Source organism: Oncorhynchus nerka, linkage group LG23, assembly GCF_034236695.1.
Source record: "Oncorhynchus nerka isolate Pitt River linkage group LG23, Oner_Uvic_2.0, whole genome shotgun sequence".
NCBI lineage: Eukaryota > Metazoa > Chordata > Actinopteri > Salmoniformes > Salmonidae > Oncorhynchus > Oncorhynchus nerka.
This window is the reverse complement of record NC_088418.1, coordinates 16,450,975-16,473,838: the sequence shown is the minus strand read 5'-3', so window position 1 is coordinate 16,473,838 and position 22,864 is coordinate 16,450,975. Positions and strand designations below refer to the sequence as shown.

General features: G+C 43.9%; 1 protein-coding gene across 1 annotated transcript in view; it reads right to left on the bottom strand.

The window, feature by feature from the left end:
• The window catches only part of LOC115106348 (protocadherin-15-like), a 193,059-nt gene that overhangs the window by 157,190 nt on the left and 13,005 nt on the right, over positions 1-22,864 (bottom strand). The window contains exons 5-9 of the mRNA XM_065008380.1: positions 22,581-22,751; positions 15,622-15,730; positions 13,029-13,113; positions 9,260-9,359; positions 4,231-4,437 (exon numbers count right to left, since the gene is read on the bottom strand). Of these exons, the coding sequence (XP_064864452.1) occupies positions 4,231-4,437; positions 9,260-9,359; positions 13,029-13,113; positions 15,622-15,730; positions 22,581-22,751 (672 nt within the window). The remainder of the gene's footprint in view (positions 1-4,230; positions 4,438-9,259; positions 9,360-13,028; positions 13,114-15,621; positions 15,731-22,580; positions 22,752-22,864) is intronic.

The following is a 22,864-nucleotide window of genomic DNA, read 5'->3' as shown; positions in this document are numbered from 1 at the left end:
AGACAGACTTGACTGCCTTCATTACTAATATGCATTCCTCAGCACTGTGGATATTGTTGACGCTGCTTTCAGTGGATATCGAAGTTACGCCGGACAGAGCGAGACATAAATAAATCAAACTGCTGCAAATAAAAGTGGATTGAATAATAATCACCCCAGACACTTAACACACGGCTCTGTGTTAGTACAGAGCCCCCGCTCTGTACTAGTGGGAGATGACACAGGTTCCATCAGCATGGGTTTTCCCCAAAATAATCCAAGTCACACGGGCCTGCTCCAGATGGGCATGTGAGAAACAACTTCAATGATTGTGGGGACCACTTAACCCAGAATGCTCACAACCAGAGCCACATATCTGGAGTATATAAAATACCAGTCAAAAGTTTGGCACACCAACTCATTCAAGGGTTTCTACATTGTAGATTGAAGACATCAAAACTATGAAATAGCACATATGGAATCATGTAGTAACCAAAAAAGTGTTAAACAAATATATGTTGGATTCTTCAAAGTAGCCAGCCTTCGCCTTGATGACAACTTTGCACACTCTTGGCATTCTCTCAACCAGCTTCCCCTGGAATGCTTTCCCAACAGTCTTGAAGGAGTTCCCACATATGCTGAGCACTTGTTGGCTGCTTTTCCTTCACTCTGCAGTCCAACTCATCCCAAACCATCTCAAATGGGTTGAGGTCGGGTGACTGTGGAGGCCAGGTAATCAGATGCTGCACATCCCTCTCCTTTTTGGTCAAATAGCCCTTACACAGCCTGGAGGTGTGTTGGGTTATTGTCCTGTTGAAAAATAGTAGTCCCACAAATAGTAGTCCCACTAAGCGCAAACCAGACGGGATGGCTGCAGAATCTGTGACAGCCATGCTGTTCAAGTGTGCCTTGAATTCTAAATAAATCAGACAGTGTCACCAGTAAAGCACCCCCACACCATCACACCTCCTCCTCCATGCTTCACGGTGGGAAACACACATGCGGAGATCATCCGTTCACCTACTCTGCGTCACACAAAGACACCGCGGTTGGAACCAAAAATCTCAAATTTGAACTCATCAGACCAAAGGACAGATTCCCTCCGGTGTAATGTCCATTGCTCGTGTTTCTTGGCCCAAGCAAGTCTCTTCTTCTTATTGGTGTCCTCTACATTTACATTTACATTTAAGTCATTTAGCAGACGCTCTTATCTAGTAGTGGTTTCTTTGCAGCAATTCGACCATGAAGACCTGATTCACGCAGTCTCCTCTGAACAGTGGATGTTGAGATGTGTCTGTTACTTGAACTCTGTGAAGCATTTATTTGGGCTGCAATCTGAGGTGCAGTTAACTCTAATGAACTTATCTTCTGCAGCAGAGGGTCTTTGGGTCTTCCTTTCCTGTGGCGTTCCTCATGAGAGCCAGTTTCATCATAGCGTTTGATGGTTTTTGCGACTGCACTTGAAGAAACTTTCAAAGTTCTTGACATTTTCTGGATTGACTGACCTTCATGTCTGAAAGTAATTATGGACTGTTGTTTCTCTTTGCTTATTTGAGCTGTTCTTGTCATAATATAGACTTGGTATTTTACCATATAGACCTACCTGCTGTATCCCAACCACTACCTTGTCACAACACTACTGATTGGCTCAAACGCATTAAGAAGAAATTCAACAAATGAACTTTTAACAAGGCACACCTGTAAATTGAAATGCATTCCAGGTGACTACCTCATTAAGCTGGTTGAGAGAATGCCAAGAGTGTGCAAAGCTGTCATCAAGGCAAAGGGTGGCTACTTTGAACAATCTAAAATCTAAAATGTATTTTGATTTGTTTAACCCTTTTCTGGTTACTACATGATTCCATGTGTGTTATTTCATAGTTGTGATGTCTTCACTATTATTCTACAATGTAGAAAATAGTAAAAATAAAGAAAACACATGAGTAGGTGTGTCCAAACATATGACTGGTAGTGTACATACAGTATATATTGCACTAATAACAACTATACAACAGAGCTACCCTCAATTCTCTGTGTTATCAATGTACTAGAGCTGGAACGATAAACCGAACATTATCGACACTGACCATACCGACCACTTATTGCAGGAATTTTGCTGATATCGTTCATTATTGGCAGCCATGACTACATGGAACTCTATTCTACATCAGGTAACTGATGCAAGCAGTATAATTAGATTAAAAAAAAACAGATAAAAATACACCTTATGGAAAAGCAGGGACTGTGAAGCAACACAAACATAGGCACATGACACATGCATACACACACATGATAACATACGCACTATACTCACACGTACACATGGATTTTGTATATGTTGTAGTGGAGTAAGGGCCTGAGGGCACACACTTAGTGTGTTGTGAAATATGTTATGAATGTATTGTAATGTTTCAAAGAATTGCCTTAATTTTGCCGGACCCCAGGAAGAGTAGCTGTTGCCACGGCAGCAGCTAATGGGGATCCATAGTAAATACAAATACACATTTTGATAAGTAGCCTATACTAGAGAAATGTGAACTTTGAAATGAAGTAAGTTTGCAAATATAGGTGATTGTTAAATGGGACAATTGATGACTATAAGCATCAAACTAGTTGTAGTTTAAAGGATCATAACCAAACTGGTGCACATTAATGTTATTAAAGCATCGTTCTATTCATCATTATCGCATCAAGTCATGCAATTTATCACAATATGGATTTCTATCCATATTGCCCAGCTCTACAATGTAATAAACACATCCATGTACTGTGGGGAACCTTTTCCTACATCACTACAAGCTTCTCATGTTAGAGAAAACAGATCACTTCAAAGACTAATAACCAAGCTGGCAAAAAATGGAAACAAACAATCAATTAAAAAGAACGAGTGAAGCAGAAACCATGTAAATATGAGAATTGGATAGTTTAAAAAGAGGCGGATCAGTAGAAAAACAGAGAAAGAGAACGTCACACTAGTAATCATGCAGCGCTAATGCATCAGCTAAAACCTACAGGCTGATCACCAGGGATGAGCGGGAAAAAAATAGAGCAAAACAAATGATGTGATTGAACAACTTTCTCAACTGAGAGATGGTGATAAAATGGCTTCGCAACTAAAAAGACATGTATGTTTTTATGCTGATTAATTCCTATAGTATCATCTTGAAAGAGCAAACACCTTATTTGCAGCTGACATACTTCGGTCATGGAACTGTATCTAGACTAGGTGTTATATCCTGCCTGTTTGGCCCTGTCCGGGGGTATCATCGGATGGGGCCACAGTGTCTCCTGACCCCTCCTGTCTCAGCCTCCAGTATTTATGCTGCAGTAGTTTATGTGTCAGGGGGCTAGTGTTAGTCTGTTATATCTGGAGTATTTCTCCTGTCTTATCCGGTGTCCTGTGTGAATTTAAGTATGCTCACTCTAATTCTCTCTTTCTCTCTCTCAGAGGACCTGAGCCCTAGGACCATGCCTCAGGAATACCTGGCATGATGACTCCTTGCTGTCCCCAGTCCACCTGGCTGTGCTGCTGCTCCAGTTTCAACTGTTCTGCCTGCGGCTATGGAACCCTGACCTGTTCACCGGACGTGCTACCTATCCCAGACCTGCTGTTTTCAACTCTCTAGAGACAGCAGGAGCGGTAGAGATACTCTCAATGATCGGCTATGAAAAGCCAACTGACATTTACTCCTGAGGTGCTGACTTGCTGCACCCTCGACAACTACTGTGATTATTATTATTTGACCATGCTGGTCATTTATGAACATTTGAACATCTTGGCCATGTTCTGTTATCATCTCCACCCGGCACAGCCAGAAGAGGACTGGCCACCCCTCATAGCCTGGTTCCTCTCTAGGATTCTTCCTAGGTTTTGGCCTATCTAGGGAGTTTTTCCAAGCCACCGTGCTTCTACACCTGCATTTCTTGTTGTTTGGGGTTTTAGGCTGGGTTTCTGTATAGCACTTTAAGATATCAGCTGATGTAAGAAGGGCTATATAAATAAATTTGATTTGATGACTAGACAAACACTTGAATCTACAGTATGCACTGTAAAAACATCTGCTCTCGACCTCAACATGATCACAAACGCTCTCATCAACATCTATAGCAGTCTTCCATAGAAAGATTGTGTATAAATGAACGAATGAATGAACAAGTGAAGGAATGAATGAAAGAAAGAAGGAACAGGTGAACGAATGAATAAACAAATGAATGAATTGATGAAGAGACTGGTCAGCTATGAGGTGTCACCTCCTCAATGTCGTTGTCCAGAACGTTGATCCCCAGAGGGGTGGTGAGGCTGGCGTCGGTGAACACTGTGGTACCCACTGGTGCTGACTCGGTGATGAAGCCCTGGTATGTGGCCTCCAGGAAGAATGGTGACTGGTTGTTCTCATCCAGAACCTCGATGTGGAGGTTAGCAAATGCAGGCAGGGGGTGGCCGTTATCCTGCTCTGCCTGGAAAATATAGAACAGGGTGACGTTCATTAAGGCACAGTGTAGACTTTTTTGTGTTCTTATTGGACACAAAACTATCCCAGATTCACTTTTTTTCAAAAACATTTACTCCCTAATTAACATTACTGGGAACTTCTCAAAATGTGCATGTAAGCAGCACTGAGGTTTTGCACAAGCTTGGTTCATGGACTGAACTTTCTAATGATAACTGATAAAAACGTGATTGAATCCAACAAGGATACAGAAATGAACCAATTGGAATGACATTTGAGAATACCAAAGGGTGATGTTTATTGCTTTGTAATTCTATTCCTTTCTAACAAACATGGAAGTAGACTGGAGACTCATTCATTGTAGAGGCCCGTTTGTTTTATTCTCTCCATCAGTAATTTTGATCCAATCTACGGTCAATCAGTACAGTCGTGTCAATAGAGTAATGAAACCGCCTTGCAATTATTGATCATGACAACAATAGAGGGAGAGGGGTGGTTGCTGCAGCTCTTAGATAAAAAACCCTGACAGGTGATGAAATGAATGTCTTCATCAACCAGCTGAATGTCCCATAAAAGGCCTAGCCTTCAAAAGGTGTTGCCAATATCCCTCCACCTCCATGCGTGTCTGTATTCAGAGGCTCCACAAAATCAACTGTCTTCAGTTCCATTCTACCAGACAAAATACACAAAAATAAAGAAATGCTCCTAATCCCATGCATCAAAGTGTCTAGTGTTAACCTGGGGCTATGTCATTCACAATCATATTAGACTATTATATAATTTCAATAGTGAACAATATGCTTTCTAATTGCACTTTGATATGTATGTGCAGGGTAAGCTAGGTGTAACAACAATCTGACATTAAATCTGACATTCTGACAATAGTAACTGTATGTTTTCGACTGAAATAAAAGTGATTTATATAGCGGGTGGCAGGTAGTCTCGAGGTTTGGTTCGAAGGCTGCTGGTTCGAATACCGGAGCCCGACAAGGTGAAAAATATGTTGCTGTGCCCTCGAGCAAGGCACTTAACTCTAATTATCCAAAGGGCACTGTACAATCGTGTCCCCCATCCCCTGCGGGTGTCTCAGGGGGATATGCAAGAAACATCTCCATTACATGCTTCTGTAACAGGGCAAATATAAGCCCCCCCCCCCCATTTATTTTAATTTTATAAAAATACAATAAATTATGAATCGTCCTTTGATGGTACAGTATGGATGTTGCTGTCGATTTTAAAATAGCATTTTGTTTACAGTGCCTTCAGAAATGATTCACACCCCTTCACTTTTTACACATTTAGTTGTGTTACAGCTTGAATTATTATTTATTTTAAAACATAAATTGAACACTACGAAATACAAAACAATAAACGTGAAATGAATGAAACAGTCCCGTGTGGCGACAAACACTGACACGGAAGACAAACACCCACAACCCAAAACTGAAACCCAGGCTACCTAAGTATGATTCTCAATCATGGACAACAATTGACAGCTGCCTCTGATTGAGAACCATACTAGGCCGAACTCAAACCAACATAGAAAAACAAACAGACTGCCCACCCAACTCACGCCCTGACCATACTAAAACAAAGATAAAATAACAGAACTTTGGTCAGAACGTGTCTTGAGTCAAAAAGTATTCAACCCCTTTGTTATGGGAAGCTTAAATAAGTTCAGGAGTAAAAATGTGCTTAACAAGTCACATAATAAGTTGCATGGACTGTGTGTGCAATAATAGTGTTTAACATGAGTTTTGGATGAATACCTCTGTACCCCACACATACAATCATCTATAAGGTCCCTCAGTCAACCACAAAGACCAGGGAGGTTTTCAAATGCCCCACGAAGAAGGACACCAATTGGTAGATGGGTACACATTTAAAAAAAGCAGACATTGCATATCATTTTGAGCAAGGTTAAATTATTAATTACACTTCAGATGGTGTATCAATACACCCAGTCACTACAAAGATACATGCATCCTTCCTAACTCAGTTGCCAGAGAGGAGGGAAACCGCTCAGGGATTTCACCATGAGGTCAATGGTGATTTTAAAACAGTTAGAGAGTTCTATGGCTGTGATAGGAGAAAACTGAGGATGGATCAACAACATTGTAGTTACTCCACAATACTAACCTAAATGACAGAGTGAAAATGAGGAAGCATATATATCCCAAAACATGCATCCTGTTTCCAACAGGCACTAACGTAATACTGCAAAAAATGTGGCAAAGCAATTCACTTTCTGTCCTGAATACAGTGTTATGTTTGGGGCAAATCCAATAAAACACATTACTGAGTACCACTCTCCATATTCTCAAGCAAAGTGGTGACTGCATCATGTTATTAGTATGCTTGTAAAAAATTAAGGAATTGGGAGTTTTTCGATATAAAAAAATAATGCAATGGCGCTAATCAAAATCCTAGAGGAAAACCTGGTTCAGTCTGCTTTCCACCAGACACCGGGAGATGAATTCACCTTTCAGATGGACAATAACCTAAAACACAAGGCCAAATATACACTGGAGTTGCTTCCCAAGAAGACAGTGCATGTTCCTATGGAAAGACCTGAAATGGTTGTCGATCAATGATCAACAACCAATTTGAAGGATTTCGTTAAAGACTAATGTTGCGCATTCCAAGTTTGGAAAGCTCTTAGAGAAATTTCCAGAAAGACTCACAGTTGTAATCACTGCCAAAGGTGATTCTAACACGTATTGACTCAGGGGGTTGAATACTTATCTGATTAATATATATTAGTGTTTTATTTTTCAAGAATCTTAAAATTTAGAATGCTTCTTCTACTTTGACAATACAGGGTATTTTATTTAGATCGTTGACTAACAATGACAATTAAATCCATTTTATTCCCACTTTGTAAAACAACAAAATACGGAAAAAGTCCGGGGTTGTTGTGACCACTTTATGGAGGCACTGTAACTGTATCATTTTGCAGTCCGTTTTGAATAATATGCCCCACGCACAATCAACCAAAACACTTGTGTTTCTGTGGAATACTAAATATTATTTTCAGTTATATTTTCAATACAAATCTCAAGGTTACTGCATCAAACACCATCCTCGCCTCTGAGGCCATGTCTTGTGAGAACTCAACATGGAAGCGAATGTGTTAAGTGAGTGACAGCATGGTCTCCATTACTGGCTAGAACAGTTTGTAACTGTGTATATATGAATAGCAATGTCTTGTGTCAAAAGCACTTCACACCTCCCTGGTGGGGGAATATTAAGTCGACCCCCAACTAAGATCAGATTCTATAACTGACAACCGCGAGCAGCGATCATATTAAACAGAATGAGAACCAAATATAAACAAACACAATTTAAACAAGCAGTTACTGACACTATGAAATCTTAGAAGTGGTCCATAACCTAACGTATACTCTGCAGCTCCATTCAATTACACTGGTGGTACAAAGCATTGGATGACCGACTCCATGTTCTCAATTAAGGGTGATTAACAAGTATGTCATCAACATCCCTCAAACCACTCCGATAGTCAATCACATACCAGTTCAAATATGATAGTCATCAGGAACATATACGTCTCTGTCCACCAGACACCCAGCTGCACCCTCCCCTCCATTCTGAGTCTATTCCTCTCAGATGCATCTCTGTCATACTGTGTGTCTATATTTAACGCAGCCGCAGGGCAGTATCTGATTTATTCATACGGTGCGTCTATATTTAACGCAGCCGCAGGGCAGTATCTGATTTATTCATACGGTGCGTCTATATTTAACGCAGCCACAGGGCAGTATCTGATTTATTCATACGGTGCGTCTATATGTAAACGCAGCCGCAGGGCAGTATCTGATTTATTCATACGGTGCGTCTATATTTAACGCAGCCACAGGGCAGTATCTGATTTATTCATACGGTGCGTCTATATTTAGACGCAGCCGCAGGGCAGTATCTGATTTATTCATACGGTGCGTCTATATTTAAACGCAGCCGCAGGGCAGTATCTGATTTATTCATACGGTGCGTCTATATTTAAACGCAGCCGCAGGGCAGTATCTGATTTATTCATACGGTGAGTCTATATTTAACGCAGCCACAGGGCAGTATCTGCTTTATTCATACGGTGTGTCTATATTTAACGCAGCCGCAGGGCAGTATCTGATTTATTCATACTGTGCGTCTATATTTAACGCACCCGCAGGGCAGTATCTGATTTATTCATACGGTGCGTCTATATTTAACGCAGCCGCAGGGCAGTATCTGATTTATTCATACTGTGCGTCTATATTTAACGCACCCGCAGGGCAGTATCTGCTTTATTCATACGGTGCGTCTATATTTAACGCAGCCACAGGGCAGTATCTGATTTATTCATACGGTGCGTCTATATTTAACGCAGCCACAGGGCAGTATCTGATTTATTCATACGGTGCGTCTATATTTAAACGCAGCCGCAGGGCAGTATCTGCTTTATTCGCAGTCTGGCAAGTTCCAACTCAATGAAGCCTCGAAGAAACTTTCCAACAGCAACAGATGCTTATGGAAAGATAATCATTTTGTTTTTTTTGCCTTGTAAAAAAAGGCAAAGGATTAGAACTCTATAACTGACAGAGGACAGGGCAGACTGGTAAATGGGTTTACTGCTGTGCTGATCTCTCCCACTCTCAGACTAGAGGGATGGAGGGAGAGGAAAGGATGGAGGGAGGGAGAAGGGAGGAATGGAAAGACGAAAGCTGAAGGGGAAAGAGAGAGGAGGAGGGCACTCTGAATCCTGAAGGAGAACATCACTCAAGCACATTGCTGGTCTTAGATAAAAAGGTGTTATCAAGAACCTAAAAGGGTACTTCGGCTGTCCCCATAGGAGAACCATTTGAAGAACCCTTGTTGGGTTCCAGGTAGAACCCTTTTGGTTTCAAGTAGAACCCTTTCTGCAGATGGTTGTACCTGAAACCAAAAGGGATTCTTATGGGGACAGCTGGAGAACCCTTTTGTATACTGGCTGTTGGTGCACAGGGAGTCAGGAACACAATAACTGATGAAATCAGAGTGACTGTTGTTGACCATGTTGTCAACCATGGGATGAGCATGAGGGAGGCTGGGCAACGGGTTCAGCCAAATCTGAGCCGCTAAACTGTTGCAGGTTTCACCTGGATATTTCAAAATGAGAACCAGTAAGTAACTGTAAGTGCTGTTGTCTTACTGGTACAGTAATATGTACTGTACTTTCATAATGAGAAGGATCTATCACTAAAACCATTCAAATGCTTTTACAGAACTACAAATAAAACTATCTGGTAGAGGAGGTTGACTGTTCACCCCAGAGCAGGAGACCCACATTGTAAATATGGTCATTGCAAATAACTGCATCAGACTCCGAGAACTGCAGGACCACATAATGAGATAACACCATATTCCAAAATTCAACAGAGTGAGTCTCTCTGCACTGTCTCGTCTACTGAAACACAATAGATTTAGGATGAAGCAGTTGTACAGAGTCCCTTTCGAAAGTAACTCAGACCGTGTAAAAACAAGTGAGATATGAATATGTGCAAGTTAGCTATACTATCCTATCATTGGTACTGGATCTAGAAGTGTATGGTGCTACATCATATTGACTGATCCCTGTCTTTTCATACTGTGCTATATTGTCTTGTCTTGACTCTTTCAGAGAGTCATTGAGCTAGAAGCAGATGCAGTGTATCATGAGCTAATATATGTGGACGAGGCAGGTTTCATCGTTGCAAAAACAAGGGGCCGTAGCAGAAATATCATCGGACACCGTGCCATCATCAACATCCCGGGACAACGTGGTGGCAACAATACATTATGTGCGGCTATTATTCAAAACGGCGTCCTTCACCATCATGCAATCCTAGGCCCATACAACACTGCACACATTATCACATTTCTGGATACCCTCAACAACAGACTAATCCCTAATGACCAGGGGCCAGAGCAGACCAGGTACATTATCATCTGGGACAATGTTAGTTTCCAGGGGGCTGCTGTGGTCCGCAATTGGTTCACAGGAAACCCACTTTTTATCGCACTCAATCTCCCCCATACTCTCCGTTCTTGAATCCTATTGGAGAATTCTTCTCTGCATGGCATTGGAAGGTGTATGATCACCAGCCCCACCAACACATACCCCTTCTACAGGCAATATAGGAGGCTTGTGGAGACATGGATCAGGGGTCATGCCAGGCCTGAATACGGCACTCCAGACGATACTTTCCATGCTGCCCAGCTGAAGACAACATGTGATGTGGATGAAGTCTTATGACCAGACCCACAAAGAAGGTGAGATGGAGCCACATTTGTTTATGTTCTTTTTTTTCTAGAATAAATGTTTTAGTTTTCTTCTACTGCACTTTTGTTGTTTGAGGAGTGTTAGAACATTTTCCCCTCATTTGTATTGATAGTGTGTTATGTTCGGAAAACTTTGCACATTTGCATACCTGTGTGTACAGTCGTGGCCAAAAGTTTAGAGAATGACACAAATATGAATTTTCACAAAGTCTGCTGCCTCAGTTTGTATGATGGCAATTTGCATATCCTCCAGAATATTATGAAGAGTGATCAGATGAATTGCAATTAATTGCAAAATCCCTCTTTGCCATGCAAATGAACTGAATCCTCCAAAAAACATTTCCACTGCATTTCAGCCCTGCCACAAAAGGACCAGCTGACATCATGTCAGTGATTCTCTCGTTAACACAGGTGTGAGTGTTGACGAGGACAAGGCTGGAGATCACTCGGTCATGCTGATTGAGTTCAAATAACAGACTGGAAGCTTCAAAAGGAGGGTGGTGCTTGGAATCATTGTTCGTCCTCTGTCAACCATGGTTACCTGCAAGGAAACACGTGCAGTCATCATTGCTTTGTACAAAAAGGGCTTCACAGGCAAGGATATTGCTACCAGTAAGATTGCACCTAGATCAACCATTTATCGGATCATCAAGAACTTCAAGGAGAGGATGGATGGCCTGGTGTCAAGAAGGGCAGCAAAGAAGCCACTTCTCTCCAGGAAAAACATCAGGGATAGACTGATATTCTTCAAAACATACAGGGATTGGACTGCTGAGGACTGAGGTAGTTATTATCTCTGATGAATCCCCTTTCCGATTGTTTGGGGCATCTGGAAAAAAGCTTGTCAGGGGAAGACAAGGTGAGCGCTACCATCAGTCCTGTCTCATACCAACTGTAAAGCATCCTGAGAGCATTCATGTGTGATGTTGCTTCTCAGCCAAGGGAGTGGGCTCACTCACAATATTGCCTAAGAACACAGCTGTGAATAAAGAATGGTACCAAACACATCCTCCCGAGAGCAACTTCTCCCAACCAACCAGGTACAGTTTGGTAACGAACAATGCCTTTTCCAGCATGATGGAGCACCTTACCATAAGGCAAAAGTGATAACTAAGTGGCTCGGGGAACAAAACATCAGGAAACTCTCCAGATCTTAATCCCATTGAGAACTTGTGGTCAATCCTCAAACAAAAAGCCACACATTCTGACAAAATCCAAGCATTGATTATGCAAGAATGGACTGCCATCAGTCAGGATGTGGCCCAGAAGTTAATTGACAGCATGCCAGGGCGGATTGCAGAGGTCTTGAAAAAGAAGGGTCAACATTGCAAATATTTAGTCTGCATCAACTTCATGTAATTGTCAATAAAATCCTTTGACACTTGTGAAATGCTTGTAATTATACTTCAGTATTCCATAGTAACATCTGACAAAAATATCTAAAGACACTGAAGCAGCAAACTTGGTGGAAATTAATATTTGTGTAATTCTCAAAAGTTTTGGCCACGACTGTATGTGTGTTTAATACATGTATGACAAAACTTTATTGCAAACTGCTTTTCCCTGCAAACAGAAAAAGCAAAAGCCACAAGTGTTTTCCAGTTATACCATCAGTGCCTAGTTGGTTCTTCGTATGCTCATTCAAATGATGGTTTGTGTGTACTGTAGACGCAAAACCACATTTAAAAAAAAAAAAAAAGTTTTGCAAGAATTGTTTGCTTTTGCAAGAGATGTATAATGTTGTGCTGGTTTGGAGTAAGGTTTTGTGGTTGGTGTGTAGAGTCTTGCAAAAAAATTGCCTATAGTTTCAAAGTTGGTGCCCAAGCAATCACAAAAAAATGTAATATAACACACAGCACTGGGCTCTTTGCTCCTGACTTTGAGCCCTCTGTAGTACAGGAGTTTCCCCTGGCCTGATAAAGGAGCTCTATCTCCAGAAGCTCATGTTCATATTCCCCTCTGAGTGGGAGGATCTTTGTAGCGTGCAGAGACTTAACGGATCATCGCCCTCTGGAGTTTAAAGCAACAAGCCTCCTGGGCGATGGTGTGTGAGATACCTGACTCATCCTGATGGGGTTTAACACACACACACACACACACACACACACACACACACACACACACACACACACACACACACCTACAGCCAGTGCATCCCCAGCCTCTGCCTCCTTCCAGGTGTGATTTACCGGATCAGTCCCCTCTTAATAAGAATAAAAGACCATGACCGTGTCATGAAGAGAGCATCCTGGGCTACAGAGCTTTATTCTGATTACCTTGATTACCAAGTCAAATCTATTGTACAGGTCCCTGATGAGCGGTTTGAGGAGCTGCAGCTCGGCGGTGGTTCTGTTCAGGGAGAAGAAGTCGACGTACGTCTCAGGCTTGCCTAAAACCGGGAGACAGGGAAATAAGCAACCGTCACTCTGAAAGTCATTGGAGAAGATGGAGTCTTTAGGAGAATACTGGAAGTCTTCTATATATCGTTACTTTTAATACATTTTACTGCACCTGTCATTACAGGTATACATGACTGTAATTATAATGAAAAGTATTAAAAGCTTAATGTCAGTGTATGTCAGAGAATACCAGGTTGCTTTCAAATGATCGGGGTAAAGAAGGCGGAGGGATTGAAGGGTTTGAACTGCTTCCAGACAGACGGATCCATCGCTGTCTCTGACCGACAGGTCTCTCTCTCTCTCTCGCCCAGACATCTCTTTATTGGCCTCCCAGAGAGCCGGGGAGCGAGGAGGGGAGCATTCCACATCAGCATGATTCCCTGCAGGGACTACAGCTGTGCTGCTGCCTGCTCCAGCTCTGCAATAGCCCTGCATTGCTCATCTCAGCTCACCACAGGTGGCCCTCTACTCCCCTTCGCCGCCGCCGGCAGAAATGCATCTCATCCTACCCCGCCTCCCACTCATCTCTCCAGTGCATCCTCCCTCCCTCCCCACCACCAGCCTTTTGGCTATTGTGCTGCCTGTGCTGAGTCCCCACAACCACCACCCCTCTGCATGGCCAGGCCTGGGAGCTAGCTATCCCCTCTGCAGGTCCGCGAGCTAGCTATCCCCTCTGAAGGCCTGGGAGCTCGCTATCTCCTGTGATGGCCTGGGAGCTAGCTATCCCCTCTGATGGCCTGGGAGCTAGCTATCCCCTCTGCAGGTCCGCGAGCTAGCTATCCTCTCTGATGGCCTGGGAGCTAGCTATCCCCTCTGATGGCCTGGGAGCTAGCTATCCCCTCTGAAGGCCCGGGAGCTAGCTATCCCCTCTGAAGGCCCGGGAGCTAGCTATCCCCTCTGAAGGCCCGGGAGCTAGCTATCCCCTCTGAAGGCCCGAGAGCTAGCTCTCCCCTCTGAAGGCCTGGGAGCTAGTTATCTCATCTGAAGGCCTGGGAGCTAGCTATCCCCTCTGAAGGCCCGGGAGTTAGCTATCCCCTCTGAAGGCCCGGGAGCTAGCTATCCCCTCTGAAGGCCCGGGAGCTAGCTATCCCCTCTGAAGGCCCGGGAGCTAATTATCCCCTCTGAAGGCCCGGGAGCTAGCTATCCCCTCTGAAGGCCCGGGAGCTAGCTATCCCCTCTGCAGCCCGGGAGCTAGCTATCCCCTCTGCAGCCCGGGAGATACTGTAGCTATTCCCTCTGCAATGCGTGGTACAGTGGTGACTGTATATAGCAGTGCATTTGGAAAGTATTCAGAACCCTTGATTTTTTTTTACGTTATTGCCTTATTCTAAAATGTATTCAATTGTTTTTTGCCCTCAATCTATACACAATACTACACAAAAACAAAAAGTAAACAGGTTTTTAGAAATTTTAGCAAATTAATAAAAAAGAAAACATAAGTATCACATTTACATAAGTATTTTCAGACCCTTTAGTCAGTACTTTGTTGAAGCACCTTTGGCAGCGAATACAGACAACTCTTTTGGGGTATGGCGCTACACAGCTATTTTCAGGTCTCTCCAAAGATGTTCGATCAGGTTCAAGTCCGGGCTCTGGCTGGGCCACTCAAGGACATTCAGAGACTTGTCCCGAAGCCACTCCTGCATTGTCTTGGCTGTGTGCTCAGGGTCGTTGTCCTGTTGGAAGGTGAACCTTCACCCCAGTCTGAGGTCCTGAGCACTCTGGAGCAGGTCTTTCATCAAGGATCTCTCTGTATTTTGTTCCGTTCATCTTTCCCTCAATCCTGACTAGTCTCCCAGTCCCTGCTGCTGAAAAACATACCCACAGCATGATGCTGCCACCACCATGCTTCACCGTAGAGATGGTGCCAGGTTTGCTCCAGGCGTGACGCTTGGCATTAAGGCCAAAGGTCCTTTAGGTGCAAACTTCAAGCAGGCTGTCATGTGCCTTTTTTTACCATCTGGCCACTCTATCATAAAGGCCTGATTGGTGGAGTGCAGCTCTAGGAAGTGTTCCAAACGTCTTCCATTTAAGAATGATGGAGGCCACTGTGTTCTTGGAGACCTTCAATGCTGCAGATTTGTTTTGGTACCCTTCCCCAGATCTGTGCCTCGACACAATCCTGTCTCGGCGCTCTATGGACAATTCCTTTGACCTCATGTCTTGGTTTTTGCTCTGACATGCACGGTCAACTGTGGGACCTTATATAGACAGGTGTGTGCCTTTCCAAATCATGTCCAATCAATTGCGTTTACCACAGGTGGCCTCCTATCAAGTTGTGTAAACATCTCAAGGATGGTCAATGAAAACAGGATACACCTGTTTTCAGGTGTGAGTCTCATAGCAAAAGGTCTGAATACTTATGTAAATAAGGAATTTCTGTTTTATAAATGTGCAAACATTTCTAAAAACCTGTTTTCGCTTTGTCATTACGTGTTATTGTGTGTAGATACATTCCGAATGCACTGTAGATGACAGCCGTGTTAACAGGGACCTACCAATGAGGATGGAGTAGAGGATGCCTGGCCTCTGTGACGGAGGCTGGATGTTCCTGTCCTGGTCCACAGCCTGAATGACGGGAGTCACGTTGACAGGGTTCACTTTGCTCTGAAATGAAAGAGTAATGGTTAGTTCTATCTGGCTGTCAATACTAACATAATAAAAAAGAGCCATTTCCACAGTGTGGGATACGGGAGCTTCCATTCTTGCTGTGCTAAAAGGGTGAAAATAAATGATGAAGAATTCATGTATGGCGTTGGACACAATCTTCCTCAATTAGTTATCTTGGCATTTCACAGCAGCAACAGCAAAATAATTGCAGTGTTTCAGTTGTACCTCTAACTTAAACATTATGGGCAAAGCACAAGTCATGCAGATTCTGCTGACTTGCTTTGCAGTAAAAGGTGTATTCTTCAAACAGTGAATAAACTGTGTGACCTCTTTGTGGACCTCTTTATCACAGCGTCTGTCACAAAGACCAATGAACTGCAGACATTTGTGTTGTTCTCCCCGGTGCAACACTTCTTTATGTCATTTAAGAGGTTGAAAGCACAAGAGAGAGTGTGGGAGAGAGAGGAAAAGAGAGCGAGAAAAGAGTGAAAAAGAGGGAGAGGAACAGAGGGAGGGAAAACGAGAGAGAGAGAAAGAGGGAGAAAAAGAGAGAAAAGGGTAGGAAAAGAGAGACAGGAAAAGAGAGAAAGGAAAAGAGGGAATGAGACGGTGGGGGAGAGAGAGACTGAAAAATAAAGTTTGCAAGAGAGAGAAAGAGTTTGTGAAAGTGAGAGACCCCAGAGAGAGAGAGAGAGAACAGGAAGGGAGAAGAAATAATAAAGTGAGTAACTGGTCCTCCATTCCAAGTTGCCCCAGCCTTGGGGGAGGAGTAAAGATGTGCAGAATTACAAACAACAGGCGGGACCCCGTCTCAGTCCCAGTAAATAAGCAGCTCATTTCGAACTCAACTCTCCTCAGAGAAACCAAGTGACACTGCTAAGAGTGAAGATGAGTTTCAACCAGTGTTAGCTGCCTGGTTGCCTCTGAAATAAGGCTCTGTGTGTGTGTGTGTGTGTGTGTGTGTGTCATGACCCCTACAGGGACCCCACAGCATAATTGTGATCTCTGTGTGCCAGGAAGAAGTCTCGAGCAGCTGCTGTAAACACACACACAAACATCGGTAGGACCATATGCTCCGGGGGCTGGTTGGCAGGAAATGACAATTTGTGACAGACATTGATGACAAGCTCGAGGAGCTGAGGTGCTGCAAAGACAGACGCTGTTTGTGTGGAATAAATTACAGACATCTCGGTTTGTTTACCTTGCAGAGTACAGAGACTACAAGGAGGTCAGACATTAGTCAGAACCGTAATAAAGCCACCTGGAATCAAGCTCTGAATGAAACAAAAGGCTTTTCCTCCTGTCATTCCTCCCCATGTTACTTGATCATCATACTTCACACAGCCCTATGAGTAGTTGTTAAGTGGAGGCAAAAATGGTCGCCTACATTTTATCAGACAGTGTTATCCAGGGTGACTTACAGGAGCATTTAGGCTTAAGTGCCTTACTCAAGGGCACATCGGCAGATTTTTCACCAAGTCAAACCAGCAACCTTTCAGGTACTGGCCCAAAGCTCTTAACCACTAGGCTACCTGCCACCCATCCACTCCTCTCTGCTCTGTACATCTCCCTCCCTCATCATAGATCATGAGCACAATTTGGCAAAGATTTATCTCCGTGGGGCCCATTGTAATCCTCAGCCACTGCAACTACAATGGCCCCAGTATGACTGCAGTAAATCTAATGACTCTTCGGGGCCCTGTCCTCAGTGGACAGATTAGCTCTGATGATACTCCCTCAGTCAGCCCTTATCTCCTGAGGAACTGCAGCAGACAAGACTGGTGTCCAGATTACATGGAAATGCATTTATGTGAAATAGCGTGAAGGTGATGATGATGATGATGATGATTCATCACAATACGTGTCTGTGTTAAGTTGATTTGCAGAATGAATCAGCCTCATTCAAGGCAAGGGAATATAGATTTTTAGTGATACATTCAATTATTTAGAAGCCTGTATTTAAAGTCCAGATTTTGCCTTTTCTTTACAAATAATAGCACTCAGACTGACTGATACAGATGAATATTTCATGTGACTGAAATACACAACTAGGCATGATGCCAAATGAATGTATTTCCTTTGATCTGGATGAAACCATAACTACTCCTTCTCGGGCAGACCAGCCAGGGTCCTCCGCTCCGTTCCACATCCGTGGCCCATAATCAATGGTTGACTGAGCGTCGGCTGGGCGTTTTAACGGCTGAACTGGAGGAAGCACGGGAGGATTTTATTACTGTAATTAACGAGGATGGATTCTCTGGTGGAGTGTGATCTGTGATGGTGTAACGAGTAAACGGCACCCCTTTGGCCCCTCCTCTATTTTCACTAACCCACAGGAAGACAAGTCAATGGACTGCTTTACTCCACACTACTCTACTCAGATGAACCCAACCTTCCAAATGAATGCTGAGCATCTCCAGATTCCTCTATGATATAGAGTGAACACTGACAAGAAACTTCAATTAAAAGACTCTGCATCGGGTATAATTTGACGGTTTTGCATATGATATGATCAGCACCTGTTTTCAGAACGGCCAATTACTCGTCTTCGATTTGGAATGACTTGTCTGTTCACATTTTCATTATTAGCTATATATTATTCCAACTTTAAATTTCAGCCAGCAAACGAATTATCCAGTGAATTAATGTATTACACTCTCCATTGAATTGTATACACACCCGTCACCAACAAAGCAATTATGCTCCACTCAACACTGGGGTACAATACTTTTTAAGCCTCCTGTGTTGACTGTCAACAGTCACTAGCAGTTGCCTACCTACTGTTCTCTCAGTGGTGTATTTTCAATCTGATATCTCAGCTCTGATGGTATGTTAGATTATATTAACACTAGCCACAGAGGACGTCCAGAGTACTGCTGCGTATGGGGGGGGGGGGGCAAATAGTAGAATTGACAGAGGAAAAAGCATTAGAGCCCCACTTCAGCCTTGTTTGGGATGACCTTTTAAGTTATTCCTGCTCCGGAGAGGCTCTCTAGCTCTTTGCTATGGAGGGATATAAAGAGGCTGCCAGGAGGGATCAGTTTGTCTTGGGGAATGCACCTCCACTCTCCCCAACATTCTCCTTGCTCCTGGCTCCTGTTCCCTAGAACGTCTCACTATTTCCTGGATCCTGACCTGAGATATTGTCTTTCAAACCAAGTGTGCCGTGAAAGGAGACCCACTAGCATAACATCATGACCAAGAGGAGTTTTGGGGATCTGACCTATGACCTGCTGTACCCCTCTCCTCCTCCCCTCTAATCACAAGCTTCGTTTCACAGGTAGCGCTCTTTTTATAAGCTGCAAGGTACCTGAGCGGTACTGAGCCTCAATAAATGAGTTGAAGCATGATTTAAATGTTTCGTTGAGCACCGGCGGAAGAGATATGAGAGGCGCATTAAAGAGATAACGGGGAGAGCTGCCTGACAGGGAGGATGTCTGAGAGAGACAAGAGGAATATAACAGTACATCATTACACATGTGAAACTGAACTAGCCCCCTGAGTGATGGGATTGATGGGGATGACAGGATGAGGTGGGGGTGTTTTGAAGACCTGATAAGAGGTTATGCTGGCTTCGCCACGGCATACATAATCAGAATCGCATAATGCCGCCTGTCACAGCACTCGTAAAATGTGTCCTTGAGTGCGTTCTAGCGTTCAGATTAAGTACAGGAACCAGCCACCCAAACCAGTGGTGTAAACTTGACTTAAGGCTCCTGTTCCCTTGTTCTGTCAATTGGCTGCGGAGTGTGGAAGGTTCTCAATGTAAGCAAATGTCGTTTTAGTCCTCTGTGTTTGGTATGGCTCTAGTGCACCACTGCCTTCTCAAGGACAACAGTTTGACCTTCTTCAACTCTCTTAGGATATAGTGGAACGTCAGCAAAAAATGACATTTATTACTTTTCAGCAGAAACGCTGCTTGATCATGTCAATGGAATAGATCTGGAGGCGAAAGAAACGCACACATGTTTAGGTGAGGTGCTGGCTAGCGGAGTAGAACACCTGTTTAGGTGAGGTGTTGGCTAGCGGAGTAGAACACCTGTTTAGGTGAGGTGTTGGCTAGCGGAGTAGAACACCTGTTTAGGAGAGGTGCTGTCTAACAGAGTAGAACACCTGTTTAGGAGAGACGCTGGCTAGTGGAGTAGAACACCTGTTTAGGTGAGGTGCTGGCTAGTGGAGTAGAACACCTGTTTAGGTGAGGCGTTGGCTAGAGGAGTAGAACACCTGTTTAGGTGAGGCGCTGGCTAGAGGAGTAGAACACCTGTTTAGGTGAGGCGCTGGCTAGCGGAGTAGAACACCTGTTTAGGTGAGGCGCTGGCTAGAGGAGTAGAACACCTGTTTAGGTGAGGTGTTGGCTAGCGGAGTAGAACACCTGTTTAGGTGAGGCGCTGGCTAGCGGAGTAGAACACCTGTTTAGGTGAAGTGCTGGCTAGAGGAGTAGAACACCTGTTTAGGTGAGGCGTTGGCTAGCGGAGTAGAACACCTGTTTAGGTGAGGTGCTGGCTAGCGGAGTAGAACACCTGTTTAGGTGAGGCGTTGGCTAGCGGAGTAGAACACCTGTTTAGGTGAGGTGTTGGCTAGCGGAGTAGAACACCTGTTTAGGTGAGGCGTTGGCTAGCGGAGTAGAACACCTGTTTAGGTGAGGTGTTGGCTAGCGGAGTAGAACACCTGTTTAGGTGAGGCGTTGGCTAGCGGAGTAGAACACCTGTTTAGGTGAGGCGTTGGCTAGCGGAGTAGAACACCTGTTTAGGTGAGGAGTTGGCTAGCGGAGTAGAACACCTGTTTAGGTGAGGCGCTGGCTAGCGGAGTAGAACACGTGTTTAGGTGAGATGCTGGCTAGCGGAGTAGAACACCTGTTTAGGTGAGGCGCTGGCTAGTGGAGTAGAACACCTGTTTAGGTGAGGCGCTGGCTAGCGGAGTAGAACACCTGTTTAAGTGAGGTGTTGGCTAGCGGAGTAGAACACTTGTTTAGGTGAGGTGCTGTCTAATGGAGTAGAACACGTGTTTAGGTGAGGTTTTGGCTAGCGGAGTAGAACACGTGTTTAGGCGAGGCACTGGCTCGTGGAATAGAACACCTGTTTAGGTGAGGTGTTGGCTAGCGGAGTAGAACACCTGTTTAGGTGAGGTTTTGGCTAGCGGAGTAGAACACGTGTTTAGGCGAGGCACTGGCTCGTGGAATAGAACACCTGTTTAGGTGAGGCGCTGGCTAGCATGAATGATAGCATACGATTATAGATACAATTTGGCTACATAGGACCTACAAACATTTACAATGAATAGCAAAATCACAATAATCACAAGAATAGCTTCAGATCAAAGTCTACGTTCAGAAATTAAATATCCAGTCAGCCTCTCAATTTAACAATACGTTGGAATAGATCTACAATAGAGTTAGCCAATAGCTGGGCTACTCAAGGTTTTGTTTTTGTGGAGTCTGGGATTCAATCGTCGGGTGCATTCAAGGAGTGATAATAACCATCATTTTCTAGATTTCTAGAATTTAAGCGCCAAGACAATTTAATGTGGTTGCCTGGAAAATGTTATTTTCCTCGTGTCTGCCGGGTTCCAAAGTTCCCTGACCGTGAGTATCCAGTTTACAATTGGATTAGTAACAATTTAAATAAACCGGTGCTTCCACTCAAGGTACGAGAGTCCAAAGTGTAAAACTAATTACCTGTGAATAATCTGTCTTGTAATTCTAGCATTTCCATGCTTCCCTGACTCTGCCATTTGCTTGTGTTAGACTCTGATCAAGAGAAACTGTAAACAGGGTCCTGCCTAGATCAGTGAACAAAAACCAATGGAACTGACAAGGAGGTATCATTCTGATTGTCATTCTACATGACAAAACACGTGTCCCGCTATTGGGAGTCTAAATCTAATCTAGTCTAAATTACTTTCACACGCACCAGAGGAGGCTGGTGGGAGGAGGTAGAAGAGGACGGGCTCATCATAATGGCTGGAGTGGAATTAATGAAAGATTCCATCCATTACAATAAGCCTGTCCTCCTATAGCCCCTCCAACTAGCCTCCTCTGATACACACATCCTCTCACACTTTCGACAGTTCATCTTCATTCTGGTTATGCATGACCAATAAATGTAATATATCACTACCCATAAATAGCATAAACCTATCCCTAGCATAAATCTAATAGCCTTTTGTATTTAAAGCCAAAATCTTTGAAATGATCTTAAACACAAAGAAATCACACTGAACCAGTCTTGTGTTTAGTAGTAATATGCCGAAGCTGACTCCTGAGGCTGATTGTCACATTCTGACCTTCTGTTATTATATCTTTGTTTTAGTATGGCCAGGGCGTGAGTTGGGTGGGCAGTCTATGTTTGTTTTTCTATGTTGGTTTTTGAGTTCGGACCAGTATGGTTCTCAATCAGAGGCAGCTGTCAATTGTTGTCCCTGATTGAGAATCATACTTAGGTAGCCTGGGTTTCACTTTTGGGTTGTGGGTGTTTGTTTTCCGTGTGAGTGTTTGGTCCACACGGTACTGTTTTCGGTTTTGTATATTCACGGCATCGTTTGTTGTTTTGTTCGAGTGTTCTATTGCCTTTATTAAAAAACATTATGGACATTTACCACGCTGCGCATTGGTCCTCCGATCCTTCTCGCTACTCCTCCTCAGAAGAGGAGGATGAGAACCCTTACACTGATATGCAAAACAGAGGCCAGAGAAGCTGTGTCTCAGCCACCTCTCTCCCTAGTACTGGGAGTAGTGTGCTGCTTGTCAAGCAGCCCTGTTTGAACGGAGCAACATGTAAAAGGCTTCTTCTCAGCAGGGGGTCTGAAGTTCAGAGCTCTGGAGCCGGTGCTGGTGTGTAATAACACTTACTGGGTCAGTGAGCTCCAGGATGTGGACCCGGTAGGTGAGAGGGCTGCAGTCACGTGTGTTGTCGACCAGAGAGCAGGGCAGGAACATAGGCCCCAGGTCATCCCCGTCCAGCACGTCTACAGTCAGGGTGGTGGTGGCAGTGCGCCGTTCGTTGGGGTACGGGGCGCGATCCTACAGGGGGAGATGACAGGGGTGGATGTGGCAAGCTGAGGATTTGAAGTACATTTTTGAACGTCTACCCGTCTTCTACAGCTATTCTATCTTAAGTGCAACTTCCTTTCTGT